The sequence below is a fragment of the Nomascus leucogenys genome, chromosome 24, assembly GCF_006542625.1.
Source record: "Nomascus leucogenys isolate Asia chromosome 24, Asia_NLE_v1, whole genome shotgun sequence".
Taxonomy (NCBI): Eukaryota; Metazoa; Chordata; class Mammalia; order Primates; family Hylobatidae; genus Nomascus; species Nomascus leucogenys.
In genome coordinates, this window is record NC_044404.1 from 25,851,426 (window position 1) to 25,873,708 (window position 22,283).

Consider the following 22,283-nt stretch of genomic DNA (forward strand, 5'->3'; position numbering starts at 1 on the left):
GGCCAAGGCTCAGACAACTGGGCCCTGGTTCCTAGGCCTGGCTCTGACACTAAAAGCAGTATGATCTTTGTTTGACAAGTTATTTCACTTCTCCAGTCTTCAGTTTCCACATCTAAAAAATCAGGGAAGGCCAGGCATGGTGGCTCACCCCTGTAATCCCGGCACTTTGGGAGGCCGAGGAGGGCGGATCACTTGAGGTCAGGAGTTCGAGACCAGCCTGGCCAACATGGTAAAACCCTGTCTTTACTAAAAATACAAAAATTAGCCAGGTGTGGTGGTGGGGGCCTGTAATTCCAGCTACTCAGGAGGCTGAGGTAGGAGAATTGGTTGAACCCGGGAGGTGGAGGTTGCAGTGAGCCGAGATGGTGCCATGCACTCCAGCCTGGGCAACAGAGCCAGACTCCATCTAAAAAAAATAATAAATAAATAAATAAATAAATAATAAAAAATAAAAAAAAAACAGCGAAATTTGAAAAAACCCACCAATTTATATAAAGACATGTAATATTATAGCTAAAAACTAGAAATGGGAAGAACTGCTAAGTGGACTTGGGAGCACAGAGTTCATGCAACAGAATCTTGAAATGCTATTTAGAAAGTGGAATAACTAACATTTACTGAGCGCTAACTACATGTCAGGCACTTGGCAGAGAGAGAGGTCTTTACATGCATAATCTCGTTTAATATGCTCAAGGGTCTTCTGAGGTAGGTATTATTATCACCATTCTTCCTTTTTTTTCTGAGACTTGCTCTGTCACCGAGGCTGTAGCACAGTGGTGAGATCTTGGCTCACTGCAACCTCCAGCTCCTGGGTTCAAGCTATTCTCCTGTCCCAACTTCCCGAGTAGCTGGGACTACAGGTGCACACCACCACGCCCAGCTAATTTTTATATTTTTAGTAGAGATGGGGTTTCACCATGTTGGCCAGGCTGGTCTCAAACTCCTGGCCTCAGGTGATCTGCCTGCCTTGGCCTCCCAAAGTTTTGGGATTACAGGCCTGAGCCATCGTGCCCAGCTATCATCATTTTTTTCAGATGAGTTCACAGAGGCCATGAGAAGTTAAGTCACCTAACTAGTTTATACTTGATGATGTCAGGACTCAAGTTCAAAGGTCCATCTGACTCCAAAGCCCATGCTGTGAACCTTTACTTATACACTACTGTTGAAGACTGTTGGATGTAAGGACTGTAAGAAATAGAGATGTAGGCCAGGCATAGTGACTCATCTCTGTAACCCCAGCACTATGGGAGGCCAAGGCTAGTGAATTGCTTGAGTCCAGGAGTTCGAGACCAGCCTGCACAACATGGCAAAAACCCATCTCTTGCAAAAAATACAAAAATTGGCTGTGCGCGGTGGCTCACACCTGTAATCACAGCACTTTGGGAGGCTGAGGCAGGAGGACTGCCTGAGCCCAGGAGTTTAACACCAGCTTCGGCAACACGGCAAGACCCTGTCTTTAAAAAAACCCACAAAACAAAAAATACAAAAATTAGCTGGTCATGGTGGCACGTGCCTGTAGTCCCAGCTACTAGGGAGGCAGAGGCGGAAGGATCAATTAAGCCCATGAGCTTGAGGATGCAGTGAGCTGAGATCATGCACCCCTGCACTGCACTCCAGCCTGGGCCACAGAGCAAGACCTTGTCTCAAAAAAAAAAAAAAAAAAAAAAAGAAGGAAATAGAGAAGTTCACACATGTAACGTGTTAAGTGGGACATAAACCTCCAGAGTGATTATGGGCCGGGTGTAGTGGCTCATGCCTGTAATCCCAGCAGTTTGGGAGGCTGAGGCAGGCAAATCACTTGAGGCCAAGAGTTCCAGACCAGCCTAGCCAACATGGCAAAACCCTGTCTCTACCAAAAATATAAAAATTAGCCAGGTGTGGTGGCAGGCGCCTGCAATCCCAGCTACTTGGGAAGCTGAGGCAGGAGAATCACTTGAACCCAGGCAGTGGAGGTTGGAGCGAGCCGAGATAGTGCCACTGCACTCCAGCCTGGATGACAGAGTGAGGCCCTGTCTCAAAAAAAGGACCAAAAACAACAACAACAAAAATAAGACTGATTGTGATAACATAAGAATGTTGGTGTCAACATTAGATTTGGAAATTGGGAACTTATAGCTCAGATATTTATGCTTAACTTTTTTTTTTTTTTTTTGAGACGGAGTTCCACTCTTGTTGCCCAGGCTGGATTGCAATGGCGCGATCTCCGCTCACTGCAACCTCCGCCTCCTGGGTTCTAGTGATTCTCCTGCCTCAGCCTTCTGAGTAGCTGGGATTACAGCCATGCACCACCATGCCCCGCTAATTTTGTATTTTTAGTACAGACAGGGTTTCACCATGTTGGTCAGGCTGGTGTCGAACTCCTGACCTCAGGTGATCTGCCCACCTCAGTCTCTCAAAGTACTGGGATTACAGGTGTGAGCCACTCTATGCACCACCCATAGTGCCTGGCCCTATGCTTGACTTTTTGCTAGTAGAGATTATGATAATATCTGAGTAAGCACAGATGATAGGGCCTTTCTAGTCCTAATACAAAACTTTCTAGATAAGCAGACAAGGGAGGCAGAGCTGCCCTTCGTCACCACTGGGAAGATTGGAAATCTGACCATATGGCTCCTGCCTCAAGCTTTTCAGTCACTTCGTATTGCCTATAGCACTGGTTCTCAACCTTGACTGTAGAATGGAATCACTTGAGAAACTTTACAAATAGCTGATGTTTGAGTTTATTCCCGGAAATTCTTATTTAATTGCCATGGCCGTAACTTTGGCATGGGGAGTTTTGAAATGTCTTCAAGAGATTCCAATGTGTAGCAACATTTGAAAGCCACTGGCCTAGAAGATAAAGGCATAACTCCTTCACTTAGCATAGAATGCCCCTTCTGATTTCTTTAGTATGCTCTTCTATATGTTTTATTCTCCAATCCAGTTACAGTGCCCTGAATATGTTGCACCTTGCTTTTTACATGCCTTTACCTTATTTCTTCTGCCTGGAATGTCTTTCTTCCCCCTCATCCATCTGGAAAGCTCCATTCATCTTCAATACTGTGGCAAGCCAGCCTCCAAGATGGCCCCAGTCATCCTTACCCCCTGGTTTTCATGTTTCTGTATAGTGCTCTACTGCACTGAATAGGGCTGACTTGTGCAATAATATAATATTGTAGAAACGATGATGGAGTGTGACTTCTGAGGATAGGTTATTTTTATTTATTTTATTTTTTCGAGACAGTCTCGCTCTTTTGCTTAGGCTGAAGTGCAGTGGTGTGATCTTGGCTCACTACAACCTCTGCCTCCCAGGTTCAAGCGATTCTCCTGCCTCAGCCTCCTGAATAGCTGGGACTACAGATGTGTGCCACCATGCCTGGCTAATTTTTTTTTTGTATTTTTTGGTAGAGACGGGGTTTCACCTTATTGGCCAGGCTGGTCTCGAACTCCTGACCTTGTGATCCACCTGCCTCAGTCTCTCAAAGTGTTGGGATTACAGGCGTGAGCCACTGCACCTGGCATGAGGATGGGTTATAAAAGAAACTGTAGCTTCCATCTAACTCTTGGATCCTCTGCTTTGGGAGAAGCTATCTGCCAAGTCTTGAGCATCAGCCCTGTGGAGAGCTCCACATGGTGAGGAACTGAGGCCTTTTGCCAACAGCCACGTGAGTGCACCATCTTGGAAATGGATCCTCCAGCCCCACTCAAGCCTTCAGATGATAATCATCCCAGCTGATGTCTTGAATGCAGCCTCACAAGAGACCTTCAGTTGGAACCACCCAACTATACCACTGCAGAATTCCTGAGCCATAGAAAATGTGAGATGTTTGTTGTTCGTATTGCCTACAGCACTGGTTCTCAACCTTGACTGTAGATTGGAATCACTTGAGAAACTTTACAAATAGCTGATGACTGAGTTTATTCCCAGAAATTCTTATTTAATTGCTATGGCCGTAGCTTTGGCATGGGGAGTTTTGAAATCTGTTAAAATTTTGGAATAATTTCTTAGGCAGTAATAGATAGCAAATAAACAAACCACACTCAAGTATATGACACTCCGTGAAGCCTTCTTAGCCCTCTCCCCTGCTGAATTGAACTGACCACCCTGTGCCACTTCTGAGCCATATATATCCCCTATTACAGCACTCATCACATGACCCCTAACTGTTGACTTGCCCTTCTTGCCCTTAGGTTCAATTCCACAAGGACAGGGCTGGCCATGGTGCAGGCATCAGTGTGCTTGTAGAATATAGGAACATGCATGAGAACTGCCATCTGAGTCATTTCCTATAGGCCTTCTAGCCCAGGTTTCTTCTTATACAAAAACTTCAAAAGCTTCACATGGTAGCACACACCTGTAGTCCCAGCTACTTGGAAGGCTGAGGCAGGAGGATCACTTGAGCACAGGAGTCTGAGGCTGCAGTGAGCTATGATTGTGCTCCTGCACTCCAGTCTGGGCAACAGAATAAGACCCCATCTCTTAAAAAAAAAAAAGACCCAAAACTCCATGGTACAGTTGCCAGAAATCATGGATGTCATGGTGAAAGGGTGGGTCCTGAGGATTTTCTTAATAATCCAACAAAATCCTGGCATCCACGGATGTATCTAGAACACTAGACTACAAGTCAGAAGATCTGGATTTTAATTCAAGTCTGCCAACCACCTGCTGAATTTCTTTTAGCTCCGGTTTCCCCATGGACCAAAAAACTTAAGGCCTCTTCCAATTCTAAAATTTAACGATTCTGTGTTTTCAGCTAGCAATTACTTTTATTTCATAAAAGAAAATAGGCTAGTAGGCCAGGTGCGGTGGCTCACACCTGTAATCCCAGCACTTTGGGAGGCCGAGGCCGGCAGATCACGAGGTCAGCAGTTCATGACCAGCATGGCCAACATGGTGAAACCTCGTCTCTATTAAAAATACAAAAATTAGCCAGGCATGGTGGTGGGCACCTGTAATCCCAGCTACTTGGGAGGCTGAGGCAGGACAATCACTTGAACCCAGGGGGTGGAGGTTGCAGTGAGCCAAGACCATGCCATTGAACTCCAGCCTGGGTGACACAGCGAGACTCTGTGTCAAAAAAAAAGAAAAAAAAATAGGCTAGAAGGCTTATACCACAGCAAGGATTCTCAAACTTCACTGTGTATCAGGAAGTAATATTCCTGGAAGTTACACACACGTACACACCTGGGTCCCCCTCCAGACCTTCTGAATCAGCATCTCTGGATCTCTGCAGTCATGGCCAGGGTATCTGTATCTTTATTTTTATTTTATTTATTTATTTGAGATGGAGTCTTGCTCTGTTGCCCAGGCTGAAGTGTAGTGGCATGATCTTGGCTCACTGTAACCTCTATCTCCCGGGGTCAAGTGATTCTACTGCCTCAGCCTTCTGAGTAGCTGGAATTACAGGCATGCACCACCACACCCGGCTAATTTTTGTATTTTTAGTAGTATTTTTAGGGGTTTTACCATGTTGGCCAGGCTGGTTTCAAACTCCTGACCTCAAATGATCCAGCCGCCTCAGCCTCCTAAAATGCTGGGATTACAGGCATGAGCCACTGTGCCTGGCCTGGATTTTTAAGTAGTTCCCAAGTGATTTGGATGTGCATCTAGAGCTGAGAATCACTAATCTACAATATTTAGGCTAGAGATTTAAAAAATTTTTTCTGCCAGCTGGTTGGCTCTGCGGTTTACGGGGTACAGTACTAATGGGTTTGTCCCCTGAATTGTTCACTTTATACAAGGTGTATGAATGAATGGAGCCCATGTTTACTGCTAGAAAAACAATTCAAGGTGTACATTTTACTGTCAGAACTCAGCCTGGTCTTCAATTAAAACGGCTCTTGGACCTAACTGCTTAGTGCATTTAGCTGGATATCAAGTTGTGGGCTACTTTAGCCTATCTAGGGTCAAGAACCTCTTTCCTATTGAGAGATAGTAATGACCAGGAGTTAAGAGCACTGACTCTGGGCCCAGTGCAGTGGCTCACACCTGTAATCCCAGCACTTTGGGAGGCCAAGGTGGGCAGATCACTTGAGGCCTGGAGTTTGAGACCAGCTTGCCCAACATGGTAAAACTCCATCTCTACTAAAAATACAAAAATTAGCTGGGCGTGGTGGAGTGCGCCTGTAGTCCCAGCTACTTGGGAGGCTGAGGCATGAGAATTGCTTGAACCTGGGAGGTGGAGTTTGCAGTGAGCTGAGATCACGCCACTGCACTCCAGCCTGGACGACAGGGCGAGACTGTCTCAAAAAAATAAACCCCCCTGGCCGGGCGCGGTGGCTCATGCTTGTAATCCCAGCACTTTGGGAGGCCGAGGTGGGTGGATCACGAGGTCAGGAGATCGAGACCACCCCGGCTAACACAGTGAAACCCCGTCTCTACTAAAAATACAAAAAAAATTAGCCGGGCGTGGTGGTGGGCGCCTGTAGTCCCAGCTACTCGGAGAGGCTGAGGCAGGAGAATGGCGTGAACCCAGGAGGCGAAGCTTGCAGTGAGCCGAGATTGCGCCACTGCACTCCAGCCTGGGCGACAGAGCAAGACTCCGTCTCAAAAAAAAAAAAAAATAAATAAATAAATAAACCCCCAAAACCCCACTGACTTTGGAGTCCAACCATTTAGGTTCAAATACTGGTTCTAGCACTTACATGCTGGGTGACTTGGCTGGGCTAGCAAATCTTTCTGAATCTCACCTTCCTGATCTACAAAATGAGGCTAACACGCACTACCTTACTGGAATGTTGTTAGGATTAAATGACACAATGCAGAGTATCTGGCCAGAATAAGTGCTCATTAAGAAGTAGCACATTAGGACAAAACCAAAATATGGCCCTTTTTATAATTAACAGTAACGTATATGTGTCCAGTGCTTTGACATCTTACATTAAGCCCATCCCTAATCCCACCCAAAAAATTCTGAGGTGGGCAAGGTAGACGCCAGTGTCCCCATTTTGCAGAAAAAGAAATAAAGGCTCGGAAAGATTCACTGGCTCCAGATCAAACAAAAGAAAAATGTCAGAGTCTGGATTCAAACCTGGGTGTGATTCCATGAAGATGAATAATTATATATACACACTTGGCAGGCTGAGCATCTCGGGGCCATCTGGCTTAACAGGCTGAAGAGGACTGTATTTCTGAGCAGCTTCTTTTTTTAGATGAAAGCAAGATGGGAAAAACAAGCTGGCAAACTGCTTTCCCTCATTTTCAACACTGGTGTGATCTGTGCTCAATTCTGCACTCCTTCTAACTCCCAAATGCTACTTGTCCGTGCAACTTAGAAGTTCGCTCCAGCTGCTTTGGCTGTGCTGCTGCTGGCTCTGCCCTGGCCCCACAGCTAGGACTTGGGAAAACCAAAAGAAAAGGAAGCAGAGGCAGCTGGAGATGTCAGAAGGCTGGGTGAGCTCCAGCTGTTCCCAAGTCTGTCTGGGGAACGAGGGCTGATGGGGGGCCGGGGCCAGGGATCCCTGTCCCCCATGTCAGTCAACAGGAGGATGCTCTTTCCTGTCCAACAGATGGGCCCTGCTCCTGGAATAATGTGATAAAGGGCAATACTAAATCTGGCACAGACTGGATTTCTCTTGGGGAACAGGAGGCCAAGAGATCAAATGTTAGTCAAATTTAATCAAGAAGGCTTTCATGGAAGAGGTGGGATTAGAACTAGGCCTAAAGCATTAGCAAGATTTGGATGTGCAGAAAGGAGATGGGGAGGTGGGGAAGTCCCGCAGGCAAGAAAAACCTCAGGAGAGCTGGGAGCAGTGGCTCACGCCTGTAATCCCAGCACTTTGGGAGGCCGAGGTAGGCAGATCACTTGAGGTCGGGAGTTTGAGACCAGCCTGGCCAACATGGTGAAACCCCATCTCTACTAAAATACAAAAATTGGCCAGGCGTGTTGGTGCGTGCCTGTAATTCCAGCTACTCGGGAGGCTGAGGCAGGAGAATCACTTGAACCTGAGAGGTGGAGGTTGCAGTGAGCTGAGATCGTGCCACTGCAATCCAGCCTGGGTGACGTTTTGTTTGGGGAATGGGTGGGCAAATGAAGGGGACTGTGGGAAGAGTGCACATTAAGAAGCAGAAGGCAGGAGAGGAGAGGCGAGGTCAGAAAGAATGAAGAAGTGTAGTGCGATTCTACAGGAAGGGGGAAGCCAGGCGCGGTGGCTCATGCCTGTAATCCCAGCACTTTGGGAGGCCAAGGTGGGTGGATCACGTGAGGTCGGATGCTTGAGACCATCCTGGCCAACGTGGTGAAATTCTATCTCTACTAAAAATACAAAAATTAGCCGGGTGTGGTGGCGCATACCTGTAATCTCAGCTACTCGGGAGGCTGAGGCAGCAGCACTGCTTGAACCTGGAAGGCGGAGGTTGCAGTGAGCGGAGATCGTGCTATTGCACTCCAGCCTGGGTGACAGAGGAAGACTCCATCTCAAAAAAAAAAAAAAGAAAAAAGAAAAAAAAAGAAAAAGAAAAAGAAAAAAGAAAAAAAGGAAAGGGGAGTCCTGGAAATCCGTGACAACTCAATAACAGAGATGCTGAATGCCAGAACTGAAGGGGCCTTAGAGACCGGCCAATTCAACAACCACCAACCCATGTCCCAATTTACAGATAAGGAAACTAAAGCTAAAGTCGAGAGAGGAAAACCACACACACACGCACATGCGCACGTACACATCACAGAGCAAGCAGGTGATAGAGGTAAGAACCCAGGGCTCCAGACAACAAGTCTGTCCTCTTACCATTAGACCATATTGCCAGGCTGGTATTTTCATGCAAAAGCAGCATTTCAGGCAGATCTGGCAGCAGAATACAGGGGGGAAAGAGAGATTACAGTCCAGAAGACTGTGAAACGAGCCCAGGGGTGAGCTGGCAGGACAGCAGGCTCAAAAAAGATGGAAAGGATGGGCTGAGTGGGAGAACCACCAAGAGTGAAGGAACAGGAGGACTTGGCAGGAAACCGTGACGGAGGGAGCTGAGCAGAGCCAATTCATCGGCCATCTGCAGGCCTGGGGGTTTCCCCCGAGGAGGTCACCAGGCATTCTGACCCCCTCACCTGGTGTCAAGGGCAGCAGACAAAAATTAACACAACTAGCTTTTGCTACAAAGCCCCTGCCCCCAGCTCCTCCCTTTGGCCAACCTCTCCACGGATCTGTTTCTCCCTTTTGACATTTTAGGATCTTCAATTTGCAGCTGAGGCATAGATGTGTTTGGATGACCTGGTGTGAAGTTAAAACCCAAAGCAGAACCTAAGAGTGTGGACTCTTTCACGTGGACAAGCGAGCAAGGCTAGAACTAGGGTGGGGATTTCGATTTTTCATGTGAGGAGCAGGGATAGCAGAGCAAAGAGAACGGGAAACTGTCTCTCCACCTAGCTCCACCCTGACACGAGGACACAATGGTAGCAGGTGGCTGGCAGTTTTTTTTTTTTTTGAGACAGAGTCTCGCTCTGTCGCCCAGGCTGGAGTGCAGTGGCGCAATCTCGGCTCACTGCAAGCTCCGCCTCCCGGGTTCACGCCATTCTCCTGCCTCAGCCTCTCTGAGTAGCTGGGACTACAGGCGCCCGCCACTATGCCCGGCTAATTTTTTTGTATTTTTAGTAGAGACGGGGTTTCACCGTGGTCTCGATCTCCTGACCTCGTGATCCACCCGCCTCGGCCTCCCAAAGTGCTGGGATTACAAGCGTGAGCCACCGCGCCCGGCCAAAAAAAAAGTTTTTTAATTAGCCAAGCGTGGTGTTGCATGCCTGTAATCCCAGCTACTTGGGAGACTGAGGCAGGAGGATAGCTGTAGCCTGGGAATTCAAGGCTTCAGTGAGCTATGAACCCACTACTGCACTCCAGCCTGGGTGACAGCAAGACTCAGACAAGAAGGAAAGAAGGAAGGAAGGAAGGAAGGAAGGAAGGAAGGAAGGAAGGAAGGAAGGAAGGAAGGGAGGGAGGGAAGCAGGAGGAAGGAAGGAAGGAAAAGAGTGAAAGGAAAGGAAAGGGAAGAAGGAAGGAAGGAAAGAAAAGAAAAGAAAAAAAGAAAGAAAAGAAAAGAAAAGAAAAAGAGAAAAAGAACTTAGACCAAGACCATTGGGGCCATTTAGTGCAAGGGCCCATTGTACCTAACCTTACAGCTATGTAAGGAGGCCCAAATGAAACAAGACTGGTAATAGCTAATGTTTATTAAGTCCTTAATCTAGCCACCACGCTAAGTGCTTTACTTGCATTATTTCATTTAATTATCACAACCACCTTATGAGTTAAATACTATTAGAATCCCCATTTTACAAATAAGAACGTTAAAGGCCATAGAAGTGAGTTAGCATAAAGTCACAGGGCTAATAGTGTTGGAGCTGTCTGATTTCAAAGACTGTGTTCTTAGTCCCTGAACTGCTCACACCTGTAACCCCAGCCCTTTGGGAGGCTGAGGCAGGAGGATCATTGGAGCCCAGGAGTTTGAGACCAGCCCTGGCAACACAGACAGACTACTGTCTTTACAAAAAATAAACAAAAAATTAGCCAGGTGTGGTGGTATGTACCTGTAGTCCCAGCTACTTGGAAGGCAGAGGTAGGAGGATTGCTTAAGGCTGGGAGGTTGAGGGTACAGTGAGCAGTGATCATGCCACTGCACTCCAGCCTGGGCAACAGAGTGACACTGTCTCAAAAACAAACAAAAAACAAACAACCCCCCACCCCCTACCCATCAACCAAGTACCTGACCCAGTTTCTGGTGAAGCCGTTTTTCTCCCCCAACCCATTTCTCAGTCACGCTGAGGATATCACTGAAACTCAACACAGGTCATGTAGAAGTTGCTGAAGATTTTGATATTTTTTAGCTAATTGATCATGAGATTAATACATTCCCTACATCCTGAGAGTTTGAAGAAATGGGAGAAACTACAAAGCCAAGTATGTATATTAGGGTTGACAGCACAGTAATTAAGAGCTCAGATTTTATTAGCCGGGCATGGTGGTGTGGGCTTGCGGTCCCAGCTACTCAGGAGGCTGAGGCAGGCAGATGGATTAAGGCTGGGAGGTCGAGGCTGCAGTGAGCTGTGATCGCGCCACTGCACTCCAGCCTGGGTGACAGGAGACCATCTCAAGAAAACAAAACAAAACAAAAACCCTTGGCTGGGCAAGGTGGCTCATGCCTGTAATCCCAGCACTTTGGGAGGCTGAGGCGGGTGGATCCCCTGAGGTCAGGAGCTGGAGACCAGCCTAACCAACATGGTGAAACCCCGTCTCTACTAAAAATACAAAAATTAGCTGGGCGTGGTGGCACATGCCTATAATCTCAGCAACTCTGGGAGGCTGAGGCAGGAGAATTGCTTGAACCCGGAAGGCAGAGGTTGAAGTGAGCCAAGATCATGTCATTGCACTCCAGCCCGGGCAACAAGAGCAAAACTCCGTCTCAAAAAAACAAAAAAACAAAAAAAAACCCTCAAACTTTGATGTCTACGTCCCAGCTTTGCCAAATTCTTGCTGAGAGCCTGATGAAATCACTTCCTAAAGCCTCTGTTTCCTCCTACATAAAATGAGGCCAATGCCACCTGAGCCGGTGGGGTTACCGTGAGAAGTAAGTGAAATGATGCATGTCAGCCCAGAGCACGGTCCTGACACACAGTGACAATCATCCTCAGCACCCTCATTGTCACTGTGCCCTGCAGCTATGGCCAGGGACAGCTGCCCTCTGCACCTGGCTATGATGGGATAGAAAGTGAGCTTCCTAATGAGGATGAGTCCCAAACATACAGTATGGCCTCTCCTGTTGCTGTGTCACTTTGTTAGCCTAGGGATAAGTGGTGCTCCAGAAAAAAGGGGGGTAGATGAAGGTCCCCACAAGGTCAAGACGGAGTTGGAATCCACCATTTGACATTTCAAGAGCCCAGTAGAATTTCTGAGGAAGGACAAGAGGGGGAGCTGTGTCAGAATGCACAGTGGAAAGGGGCTCAGGGATTGCGTTAGGGACACAGCAAGAATCCAACCAGCCTTAGTCTGACAAGTTCAGGAAGTGCAAGGGATATTTACTTACCTTCCTTCCTAACTGGCTTACCATCCCATGCACAGAAACTTCACATTATAGCACTAGGAGGCCTCCATAGGCACAGAGTCCTGCAGTGGGATGGGGAACGAGAAGATGCCAAAGAAATCCAGGACAGGCCGGGCGCGGTGGCTCACGCCTGTAATCCCAGCACTTTGGGAGGCCGAGGCGGGTGGATCACGAGGTCAGGAGATCGAGACCATCCTGGCTAACATGGTAAAACCCCGTCTCTACTAAAAAATACAAAAAAAAAAAAAAAGAAACCCAAGACATCCTCTTTCTGGAAAAGATTCACTAGGATGTGATTTATCAGCACATGTCAGTTACCATCAGGATTTCCTTGCTTATCTAAAGGCCATTTATGAAGTGTCCTTCAGTCCCCTGGAAGCTAACCAAAAACCAGAACGACGGACCAAAGGCCTCGTGATACCCCTTCTGGAGCAGTCAGAGGATTACAAAGCCCATGCGCTAAAGGTGACATACTTTAGCTGCAAGAGAGTCCCTAAAACCCTCGCTCACTGACTGCCTTGTTTTCCCTTAGACAGAGTTTTAAATAACGTGGCTGATTTATCAGTCCACTGCACATCGAAAGTCATAAACTTGAAGTGGCCAGGGAGGGCTGCTAGGGGCTGGTGCGTTGAAGAGTGATGATTGCAGCCTGACCACAAATGAGACACCAACTCTGAACAGCAATGCAGCACAGGGGGCAACCCCATGCAAGTCAAACAGCTTTCTGCACCTTCCTAGATCAGAGGGCACCACTTCTCTGACATGAGACCTGGTCACAAATATTTTGGCTCTCTTGGGATGGCATGGGATGTTAGGAATGGCCACAGGATGTGCTTTGGCTTATGACACATGAACAGAAATAACGAGAGTCACTCCCGGGCAGAAGCTCTCAGAGCTAGCAGGTGATTCATCAGGCTTTCTTCCTGCTCCACCATGTTGAACAGCAACACTTCCTGATAATGGCGGCTCTACCAGCCTGGATCCTAGAGTGAGGATAAAAATGATGCAGAGCGGAGCCTGCAGCTGATCAAAGAGCACAAGTGGCATGGGCAAGAAACAAACTTTTGTTGCTTTTGGGGTTGCCTGTTACCACCATACAACCTAGTCCATCCTGACTGGAACATCCTAAAAGGTTGAATGAGGTCAGCTCACTTTGATTAAAAAGTGTGTGTGTTATCTTTTTGGTAGATTACCATTCAAAATAATCAATATTATATTTTGCTGCCTCTAGGATAATTTTCAATTATATGGAAAATTCACCTACTCCAGTGTTTGCTGGATAAATGAGTGATTACCAGAACATGAATTGAATGAAGGAAAGGGATCTAGTTTCTGAAACACTCCCTTCACTAGGGAGGCTCCAGGTCTCTTGTTCATGGTTTTGTAAAATTTACCTGCGTTATTTATGGAGCTAAGGTAGAAGCTGGGTGTCACGTGCTACAACTGCCAGAACCGGCCTCTCAGCATTTGTGGAACCAGCACAAGGGTGGCGTATGCTCAGAATTGACCTACGGCTGGTTCTGCAAGTGCTGAGGGGCTCTGGTGCCCATGTGGTCGTTGGAAAGCCCCATTATATATCTGTCTGTGCTCTCATAGAAGGAAATCTATGGGCTCGGCACGGTGGCTCATGCCTGTAATCCCAGCCCTTTGGGAGGCCGAGGCAGGTGGATCATCTGAGGTCAGGAGTTTGCGACCAGCCTGACCAATATGGTGAAACCCCATCTCTACTAAAAAAAAAACAAAAATTAGCTGGGCGTGGTGGCATGCACTTGTAGTCCCAGCTTCTCAGAAGGCTGAGAGAGAAGAATTGCTTGAACCCGGGAGGCGAAGGTTGCAGTAAGCCGAGATCATGCTACTGCACTCCAGCCTGGGTGACAGAGTGAGACTGCATCTCAAAAAAAAAAAAAAAAAAAAAAAAAGACAGAAATCTATGATGTGTTCTTGAGTAAAAGAGCAAGCCAACAACTTCTTCGGAATATATAGTCTTTTTTTAAGCATACATGGCACATTACAACATTGATCTCATGCTAGGCCAACAACCAAGTTTCCACAAATTTTGAAGGATGGAAACCATATGGGTCATTTTCTCTGACCACAAAGCAATCAAGCTAGAAAAGAAAAACTATAACTAGAAAAATCTCATGTTTGGAAGGTAGGAAATATACTTTTAAGTAACCCATAGGTTATACATCCTCTCACTTAATCCTCCTAACTATTCATAATGCAGACCCTCATTTTAGAAACGCAGAAGCTGAGATAAGAAAGAGAATGCCATTTGCTCAAATTTACCCAGTTGGCAGTGGTGGAGCCAGGACTCAAAACCAGGCTCTGTAACTCTAGAGCCCAGGGCTTTAATGATACCCTTCTCAAGCTATGTCTCATGGGAATTAACAGATCCTCCCCCACAGCCTCAAAGATCTGCTGTTTCACCTCTTAGAATGGCCAGCCGTTGACAGGTGGAGACCTAGGCCCAGCTTGCTCTGGTGGCCCTGACCATGGGCCATTGTGTAGAGATCCATTTCCCTTTTGCTCTTACCTACTTGGACTGAGGCATGAAGTCTTGAGTAGTGGAGAGGAGAGTTTCAGTTTGATGCCCCCAAATAGCTTTGAACTGGATCCCTAAGAAGACTTCCTTCCTTTTAAAGTTTTTTTCCCACATGGGCCCAAGTAGTAAGTGAACACAGAAGAAAGACAGAAGGAAGTCAATTCCAGATGGCTCTCCATCTTGCTCTACTGCAGATTAAACAGAAAATTCCAACATAACATTAAGCAAACAAGAGTATTAATATCATTCACATTATAAATGGAACAGAATGGAAATTCAGTCTGTATCTGACTTAAATTTGGGGCGAGGGCCTCAGAGCCAGAAAACAGACAATAAAAGCACCCTGATTCTGAGCAAGTTGGAGGTTTATAATATTTGAGGCAAGAAAAGTGACCAAGGTACTCCTAGGCCTCTCTGGGAGTGGCCTTCTGGGTTTTTAGATTGTATTTATTTTAAATTTTTCTTTTTCTTTCTTTCTTTCTTTTTTTTTTTTTTGTGACAGAGTCTTGCTCTGTCGTCCAGGCTGGAGTGCAGTGGCACGATCTTGACTCACTGCAACCTCCGCCTCCTGGGTTCAAGTGATTCTTCTGCTTCAGCCTCATGAGTAGCTGGAATTACAGGCGCCTGCCATCATGCCAGGCTAATTTTTTGTATTTTTAGTAGAGACGGGGTTTCACCATATTGGCCAGGTGGTCTCGAACTCCTGGCCTTAAGTGATCTGCCTGCCTTGGCCTCCCAAAGTGCTGGGATTATAGGCATGAGCCACCACGCCCAGCCTTCTTTATTTTTAAGATGGGGTCTCGCTCTACTGTCCAGGCTGCAGCTGAGTTTTAACTGACCAAACTACTTCTCTGTTGTGGCAAAGGCCTGTGCAAATGGCCATTTAACACTGTTGTTCTGTCGTCTTTCCCATCTCAACCTGCTTGTGTTGTTTCCTATCAAGATACACTTAGCAAAACCCCCAAAGACAACCAGAGCTTCTGAGGTACCTCTTTGTACCTCAGTTTTTCTCCCTGTGCTGTGAGAGCCATGCTGTCTGCCACTCTGTGGGCTCACAAGTATAACTTACTACTGTAAGTATAAGTAGTACTATGTTCCATACAATGAGAAGACTTGGAAATAAATAGAAAATGTGATCATGGCTCATACCTAGAAATTTACATAAAGTGCTCAGACTTCAACAAGTGGCCCTGGGGAGGGAGAAGGCTGAGAAGTAGGAAGAGATGGTGTTGGGCTGGGCTAGAGTCTCTGAAGGTAGGGATTTTCACTCTATCCTTTGGCTTCATCTCTTCCACTGAAGCAGCAGCACTGGCCGGGGGTGAGGGAATGAGCTCGCTGGGCTGAGTCTTCACATCCAGGCCTCACAGGGCTCAGCCCGGGGCCTGGGTCTCCCCCAGTCCCACTCTACTGCTTGTTCCCCACTCCATGAAGGCCCCAGAAAGTCTGTTTGTCAATCAGCAAGGGATCCCAGTCCCAAAGTGATTTTAAGACCAAATCTAAGATAGATCAAAGTACCCAGTTATCCAAGCAGCAGTGTGATTACACCTTTCAATCTGTGACAAGGAGTCAACGTTGATCACTTCCTGATAGGAACTCATGGGTGCCCTTGGGTAGCTCCCACATGAAAACTTGGCTGAAGTGACTTTACAAATGGCCAGTTGTGCCTACAGGCTGGACAGATGGTGGGGGGCCCCTGGGGTGAGCGACGGTCCAATGCCTTCAATAAGGTTGTTCCATTGATTATAGTCTTCTTTCAGGTCTGAAAAGGAAAAAAAACAGGAGCGTTAGGCAAATCATTGTGAGGTTTGGTCAAAGAGTAGCTGACATGCATTGAGGGGGTCATCCTAGAGAGAGGAGCGCCTGGGATACCAAAAGGACTGGTTTTGGTGGGGTTGTGTGGTGGTGGCAGTAATGATAACTATGATTTATTCAGTGCCTTTATAAATGACTTACATAATCCATAACAATTCAATAACAATAATAATAACAGAGGGTAACATTTATTGATGGAGAATTCATTCTAAGGATTGTACTAAATGCTTTACATTCATGGTTTCATTTAATTTTCACCATATCCCTATGAACTAAGTATTACTACTAGTCTTATTATGTAATTCAGGAAACTGAGGATCAGGGAAGCTACCTGAGTTGCCCAAGGTCATTAGAGCTGTTAAGTGGTAGAGACAGAATTCAAACCCAGGTCAGAAAGGCAGAGACTGCTGGGCATGGTGGCTCATGCCTGTAACCCTAGTGCTTTGGGAGGCTGAGGCAGGAGGATCACTTGAGGCTAGGAGTTCCTAGACCAGCCTGGGCAACGTAGCAAGACCTCAACTCTACAAAAAAATAAAGAAATTAGCTAGGTGTGGTGGTGTGTGCCTGAAGTCCTACCTACTCAGGAGGCCAAGACTGGAGCATTGCTTGAGGCAAGGAGTTGGAGGCGGCAGTGACTCCAACCTGTGCAACAGCAAGACCATGTCTCAGAAAAAAAAAAAAAAAAAAGGCTGAGAAAACGAAAAGTCTAGTTCCAGGCTCAAGGAGGTTACTAGGTAAAAAGCAGTGTCTGACAGCTCAGCCTGTGGGTGCAAATCCAGGACCACTTCAGTGAAGGGCAGGAGCAAGAGGACAGCAACCTCATGGAGCAGTGTAACTCCAGGAATGACTCAAGAGGGGGCCCTGAGCTCACAGCCAGGAGGGGTAACTACACGGCAAGAACAGGCACAAAGGGTCTAAGCCCTAAGGCTGAGGGAGCAGGGCAAGCTGAGCAGGTGAATGGTGTCCTTCCTCAAAACAAACAGACTCTGGGACAGAAGGCAGGGACCACTCCCATGCATTTCTGGATTCCCAGTGTCCTGCCAGGAACCTGGCATGGAATAGGTCCTCAATGTATAAGCACTACATAGTCATTAATTCAAAAAACAATAAGCACATCCACTATGTGCCACACTCTGTTCTTTGAGCTAAAAATATATCCACAAACAAAACAGATGGAAACTGCTGTCCTCACAGAGCTCATCAACTAGTGGGCAGAGATAAACAATAAACATAATAATTATATACGATGTGAAAAGGCGAGAGGTGCCATGGAAAAAAATAGAGCCCGTTAAGGGAAGCGCTGGTGGTGGCCAGGGGTTGGGGTGAAGGCAGGAAGGAAAGGCCCAATGTTTTTTGTTTGTTTGTTTTTCTTTGAGATGGAGTCTTGCTCTGTCACCAGGCTGGAGTGCAGTGGCTCAATCTCGGCTCACCACAATCTCTGCCTCCCAGGTTCAAGTGATTCTCCTGCCTCAGCCTCCTGAGTAGCTGGGATTATAGGCACGCGCCACCACACCCAGCTAATTTTGTATTTTTAGTAGAGATGAGGTTTCACCATGTTGGCCAGGATGGTCTCGATCTCTTGACCTTGTGATCCGCCCACCTCGGCCTCCCAAAGTGTTGGGATTACAGGCGTGAGCCACAGTGCCTGGCCAGCCCAATGTTTTAAAAAGAGTGGTCAGGGTGGGCCTCACTGAGGTGGTGAGATTTGAGGCAAGGCTTGAAGGAAGTGGGAGTGTGCCACGAGACTATCTGAGAGGAATGTTCTAGACAGAGTGAGCAGCAGTGCAAAGGCCCTGAGGCAGCAGGGTGCCTGGCATGTTCGAGGCTCATGTGGTGAGAGTGAAGTGAGCCAAGGGAAGAGCAGCAGGGGAGGAGGCCAGGAGGAAATGATGGGCCACATGACATATACCCGGCAGGATAATCAAGTCTGGCTTTGGCTCTTAGGGAGACTGGGAGCCACTGGAGAATTCAGAGCAGAAGAGTGAGAAGATCTCACTAAATTCCTAAAAGGATCACTCTGGCTGCTCTATGAAGAAAAGACTCTTCAGTGCTCGCTTTGGCAGCACATATACTAAAACTGGAACAATACAGAGATGAGCACGGCCCTTGCACAAGGATGACATGCAAATTCGTTAAGCATTCCATATTTATAAATAAATAATAATACCATGATTGAGGAAGCCAAAATAATAAATAAATAAATAAATAAATAAGATGACTCTTCAGTAAAGTTTCAGGACACAAAGTTGGTGTACAAAAATCAGTGGTGGTGATTTTTTCTGGATGCACTGGCTCATGCCTATAATACCAGCACTTTGGGAGGCTGAGGCAGGAGGATCGCCTGAGCCCAGGAGTTTGAGACCAGCCCAGTCAATAAAGTGAGACACTGTCTCTATAAAAAACAAATGAAGAAACAAACAAAAATATTAGTAGCATTTCTATACACCAATAACAATCAAGCTGAGAACCCAATCATAAACTCAATCCCATTTATGGCCACCAAAAAGAAAAAAAAAACAAAACAAAACCTAGGAATACATTTAACCAAGGAGGTGAAAGATCTCTACAAAGAGAGCTACAAAATACTGATGAAAGAAATTGTAGATGACAAAAACAAACGGAAAAAACATCCCACACTCATGGAATGGAAGAATCAATGTTGTTAAAAATGACCATAACGCTCAAAGCAATTTACAGATTCAATGCAATTACTATTAAACTACCAACGTCATTTTTTACAGAATTAGAAAAAAAGTCCTCAAATTCATATGGAACCAAAAAAGAGCCTGTCAAAGCAATCCTAAGCAAAAAGAACAAAACTGGAGGCATCACATGACCCAACTTCAAATTATACTACAAGGTTATAGTAACCAAAACAGCATGGTACTTGTATAAACACAGAAAAATAGATAAATGAAACAGAATAGAGAACCCAGAAATAAAGCCCCCATACCTACAACCAACTGATCTTTGTCAAAGTCAACAAAAATATATACATGGGGAAAAGATACCCTATTCAACAAATGGTGCTGGAAAAATTGGATAGCCATATGAAGAAGAATGAAACAGGACCCATATCTCTCAGCATATATAAAAATTAACTCAAGATAGATTAAAGACTTAAACATAAGACTTGAAACTATAAAAATCCTACAAGAAAAACTCTTCTGGACATTAGCTCAGGCAAATAATTTGTCCTTAAAAGCAAATGCAACAAAACCAAAAAGAGACAAATGAGACTTAATTAAACTAAAAAGCTTCTGTACCATGAAAGAAACAATCAACAGAGTAAATAGACAACCTACAGAGTGGAAGAAAATATTTGCGAACTATATATCCAACAAAGGGCTAATATCCAGAATCTGTAAGGAAAGGCTGGGCACGGTGGCTCACGCTTGTTAACCCCAGCACTTTGGGAGGCCAAGGCTGGTAGATCACTTGAGGTCAGGAGTTTGAGACCAGTCTGGCTAACATTGTGAAACCCTGTCTCTATTAAAAATACAAAAAAATCAGCCAGGCATGGTGGCGGGCACCTGTAATCCCAGCTACTCAGGAGGCTGAGGTAGGAGAATCACTTGAATCTGGGGGGTGGAGGTCACAGTAAGCCAAGATCACACCACTGCTCCAGCCTGGGTGACAGAGCAAGACTTTGTCTCAAAAAAAAAAAAAGACTGTGAGGGGGAGGGACTGGCAAGGGTGGTAGTGAGGAGACCAGTTAGGAAACCACTGCATAATTTGGATGAGAGATGATTTGGACAGGATGGTAGCTGTGGGGTGGTGACAAGTGATTCGATTCCATGTGTATTATGAAGGTAGAGGCAATAGGATTGTTTGAGGGACTGGGTAGGAGGCATGAGAGAAGACACAAGGATGAAGACTTTGACCTGAGTAACTGGAAGGATGGAGCTACGATTAACAAAGAAGGGAAAGAGTGCAGTTGAAATTGGTTTTGTTTGTTACTTCTATGAGATGACTAAGTAGAGATGGGGAGCAGTGGCAGAGGGAGTCCCCAGCATGGAGGTGGCACGGAAAGCCATGAGAAGAGGTCCAGGCACTGGGCCCTGCAAGCAGCACAGCAGATGGAAGAGGCCCAAACATGGAGATAGGGGGAAGTCCACAGTGTGGATCTCCAAAGTGAAGATGGGGGTTTCCCAGAGGAGGGGGCCATCAACTTCATCAGAAGCTGCAGAGAGTTCCAGAAGATGGGGAATAAGAACTATTAGAGCTAGCATTGTGAAGGTCATTGCGGACCCTGACAATAGTGGTTTTGATGGAGTACTGTAATGCAAAAGCCTGGAGTGGGTTAAGAGGGAATGGGAAGAGAGGAATTAGAAAAAGCGAAGGGAGACATTCTTTTGAGTTTTGCTGTGATGGGGAACAGGGAGATGGGTGGCAACTGCAGGGGATATTGAGGTCAAGAGAAAATTATTTTTTTCTATGAGAAACTTCAGCATGAAATGAACCAGTAGAGAGGGAAAAATTGATGATCTAAAGTAAAGAGGGGCTGGGCATGGTGGCTCATGCCTGTAATCCCAGCACTTTGGGTGGCCGAGGTGGGCGGATGACTTGAGGTCAGGAGTTTAAGTCCAGCCTGGCCAACATGGCAAAATTCCATCTCCACTAAAAATGCAAAAATTAGCTGGGTGTGGTGGCGGGTGCCTGTAATCCCAGCTACTCGGGAGGCTAAGGCAGGAAAATCGCTTGAACCTGGGAGCAGAGGTTGCAGTGAGGTGAAATGGTGACTACTGCCTTCCAGCCTGGGCGACAGAGTGAGACTCTGTCCTAAATAAATAAATAAATAAAATAAAGAGGGAAAAATCACTGGCGCAATCATGTTGAGCAGACAGAAGAGGATGGAATCTCGTGTTGGGGGTTGGCCTTAATTAGGCGACTGAGTCAGGAACTCTAGTAACCAAAAGGAAAGCTGATTATACACAGGAAGGTAGGGAGAGGTGGTGTTGGGAGTCTGAGGAAGTGCTGGTTGCTTCCATTTTCTTTGTGAAGTGGGAGGCAAAGTTAACTGAGAGACAGGATAAGGGAAGAGGTGGGAGAGGTTTGAGGAGAAAGAAGGTGTGAAATAGTCTTCCAGGAGAGTGGGAGAGGAGAGTAGGTGGAGACAGGAGCTGCATGGAGTTAGTATGAAGGAAGCACCAGTCTTCATAGAAGATCATATCCCCAGAGCAGCCAAACAAGTGCTCTCAGAAGGATTGTTTTTCAGAGTGAGAGGTTCAGCTGAGCCACTTACAGCCTATTTTAGTTTCCCATGTGACAACCTTCTGTGTGCCTACTAAAAGCTTTTCTCTCTTTGTAAAGCTAATTAGCCCAAGCCAAGACCCTTGACCTTTTTTCTTTTCTTTTGAGACAGGGTCTCACTGTGTTACCCAGGGTGGAGTGCAGTGGCACAATCACAGCTCACTGCAACTTCAACCTTCTAGGCTCAAGCAATCCTCCTGCCTCAGCCTCCTAAAATGCTGGGATTATAGACGTGAGCCACTGTGCCCGACTTTTTCAGACTGTCTTATCTCTTACCACCCGGATTGCTGCAAGAGCCTCCTACCTAAGAGCTCCCTGCCTCTCACCTTGCTCCATCCTCCACAATGCACCAGACTGTCAGCACAAGTCTAATCACAACATTCACCTGCATAGAACCCACCAGGGGCTCCTGACAGCCTGTGAAATAACATTCAAACTCACTTCAGCAAATCCACAGGCTTCTTCGTCAGGCTTCTGCCCACTTCTATATCTTCGTCTTTCAACGATTCACTCTCCTGAGCTCCAGATACACTAAACACAGTTTCCCAATCCTGACCAGGCCCACTCAAGCATTTATGCCTTCTGTCCAGAAGACCCTCGCCCTTTCCTGCCTGTGAACCCTCCACTAAGATTAAAGGCAAGCATTGGGTTGTCAAGGAAGCCTCCTTTCCT

At 46.4% G+C, this 22,283-nt stretch overlaps 1 protein-coding gene and 1 non-coding gene across 2 annotated transcripts in view; one reads left to right on the top strand and one right to left on the bottom strand.

Moving 5' to 3' along the window:
* Positions 1-13,974: 13,974 nt before the first annotated feature.
* The window catches only part of PAFAH2 (platelet activating factor acetylhydrolase 2), a 36,166-nt gene continuing 27,857 nt past the window's right edge, over positions 13,975-22,283 (bottom strand). Inside the window, exon 11 of the mRNA XM_003271637.3 lies at positions 13,975-16,305. Coding sequence (XP_003271685.1) covers positions 16,211-16,305 — 95 coding nt within the window. The 3' untranslated portion in view covers positions 13,975-16,210. The remainder of the gene's footprint in view (positions 16,306-22,283) is intronic.
* LOC115833084 lies at positions 18,406-18,509 on the top strand. The gene has a single exon (XR_004028535.1). It is a non-coding gene; the product is annotated as a U6 spliceosomal RNA (small nuclear RNA).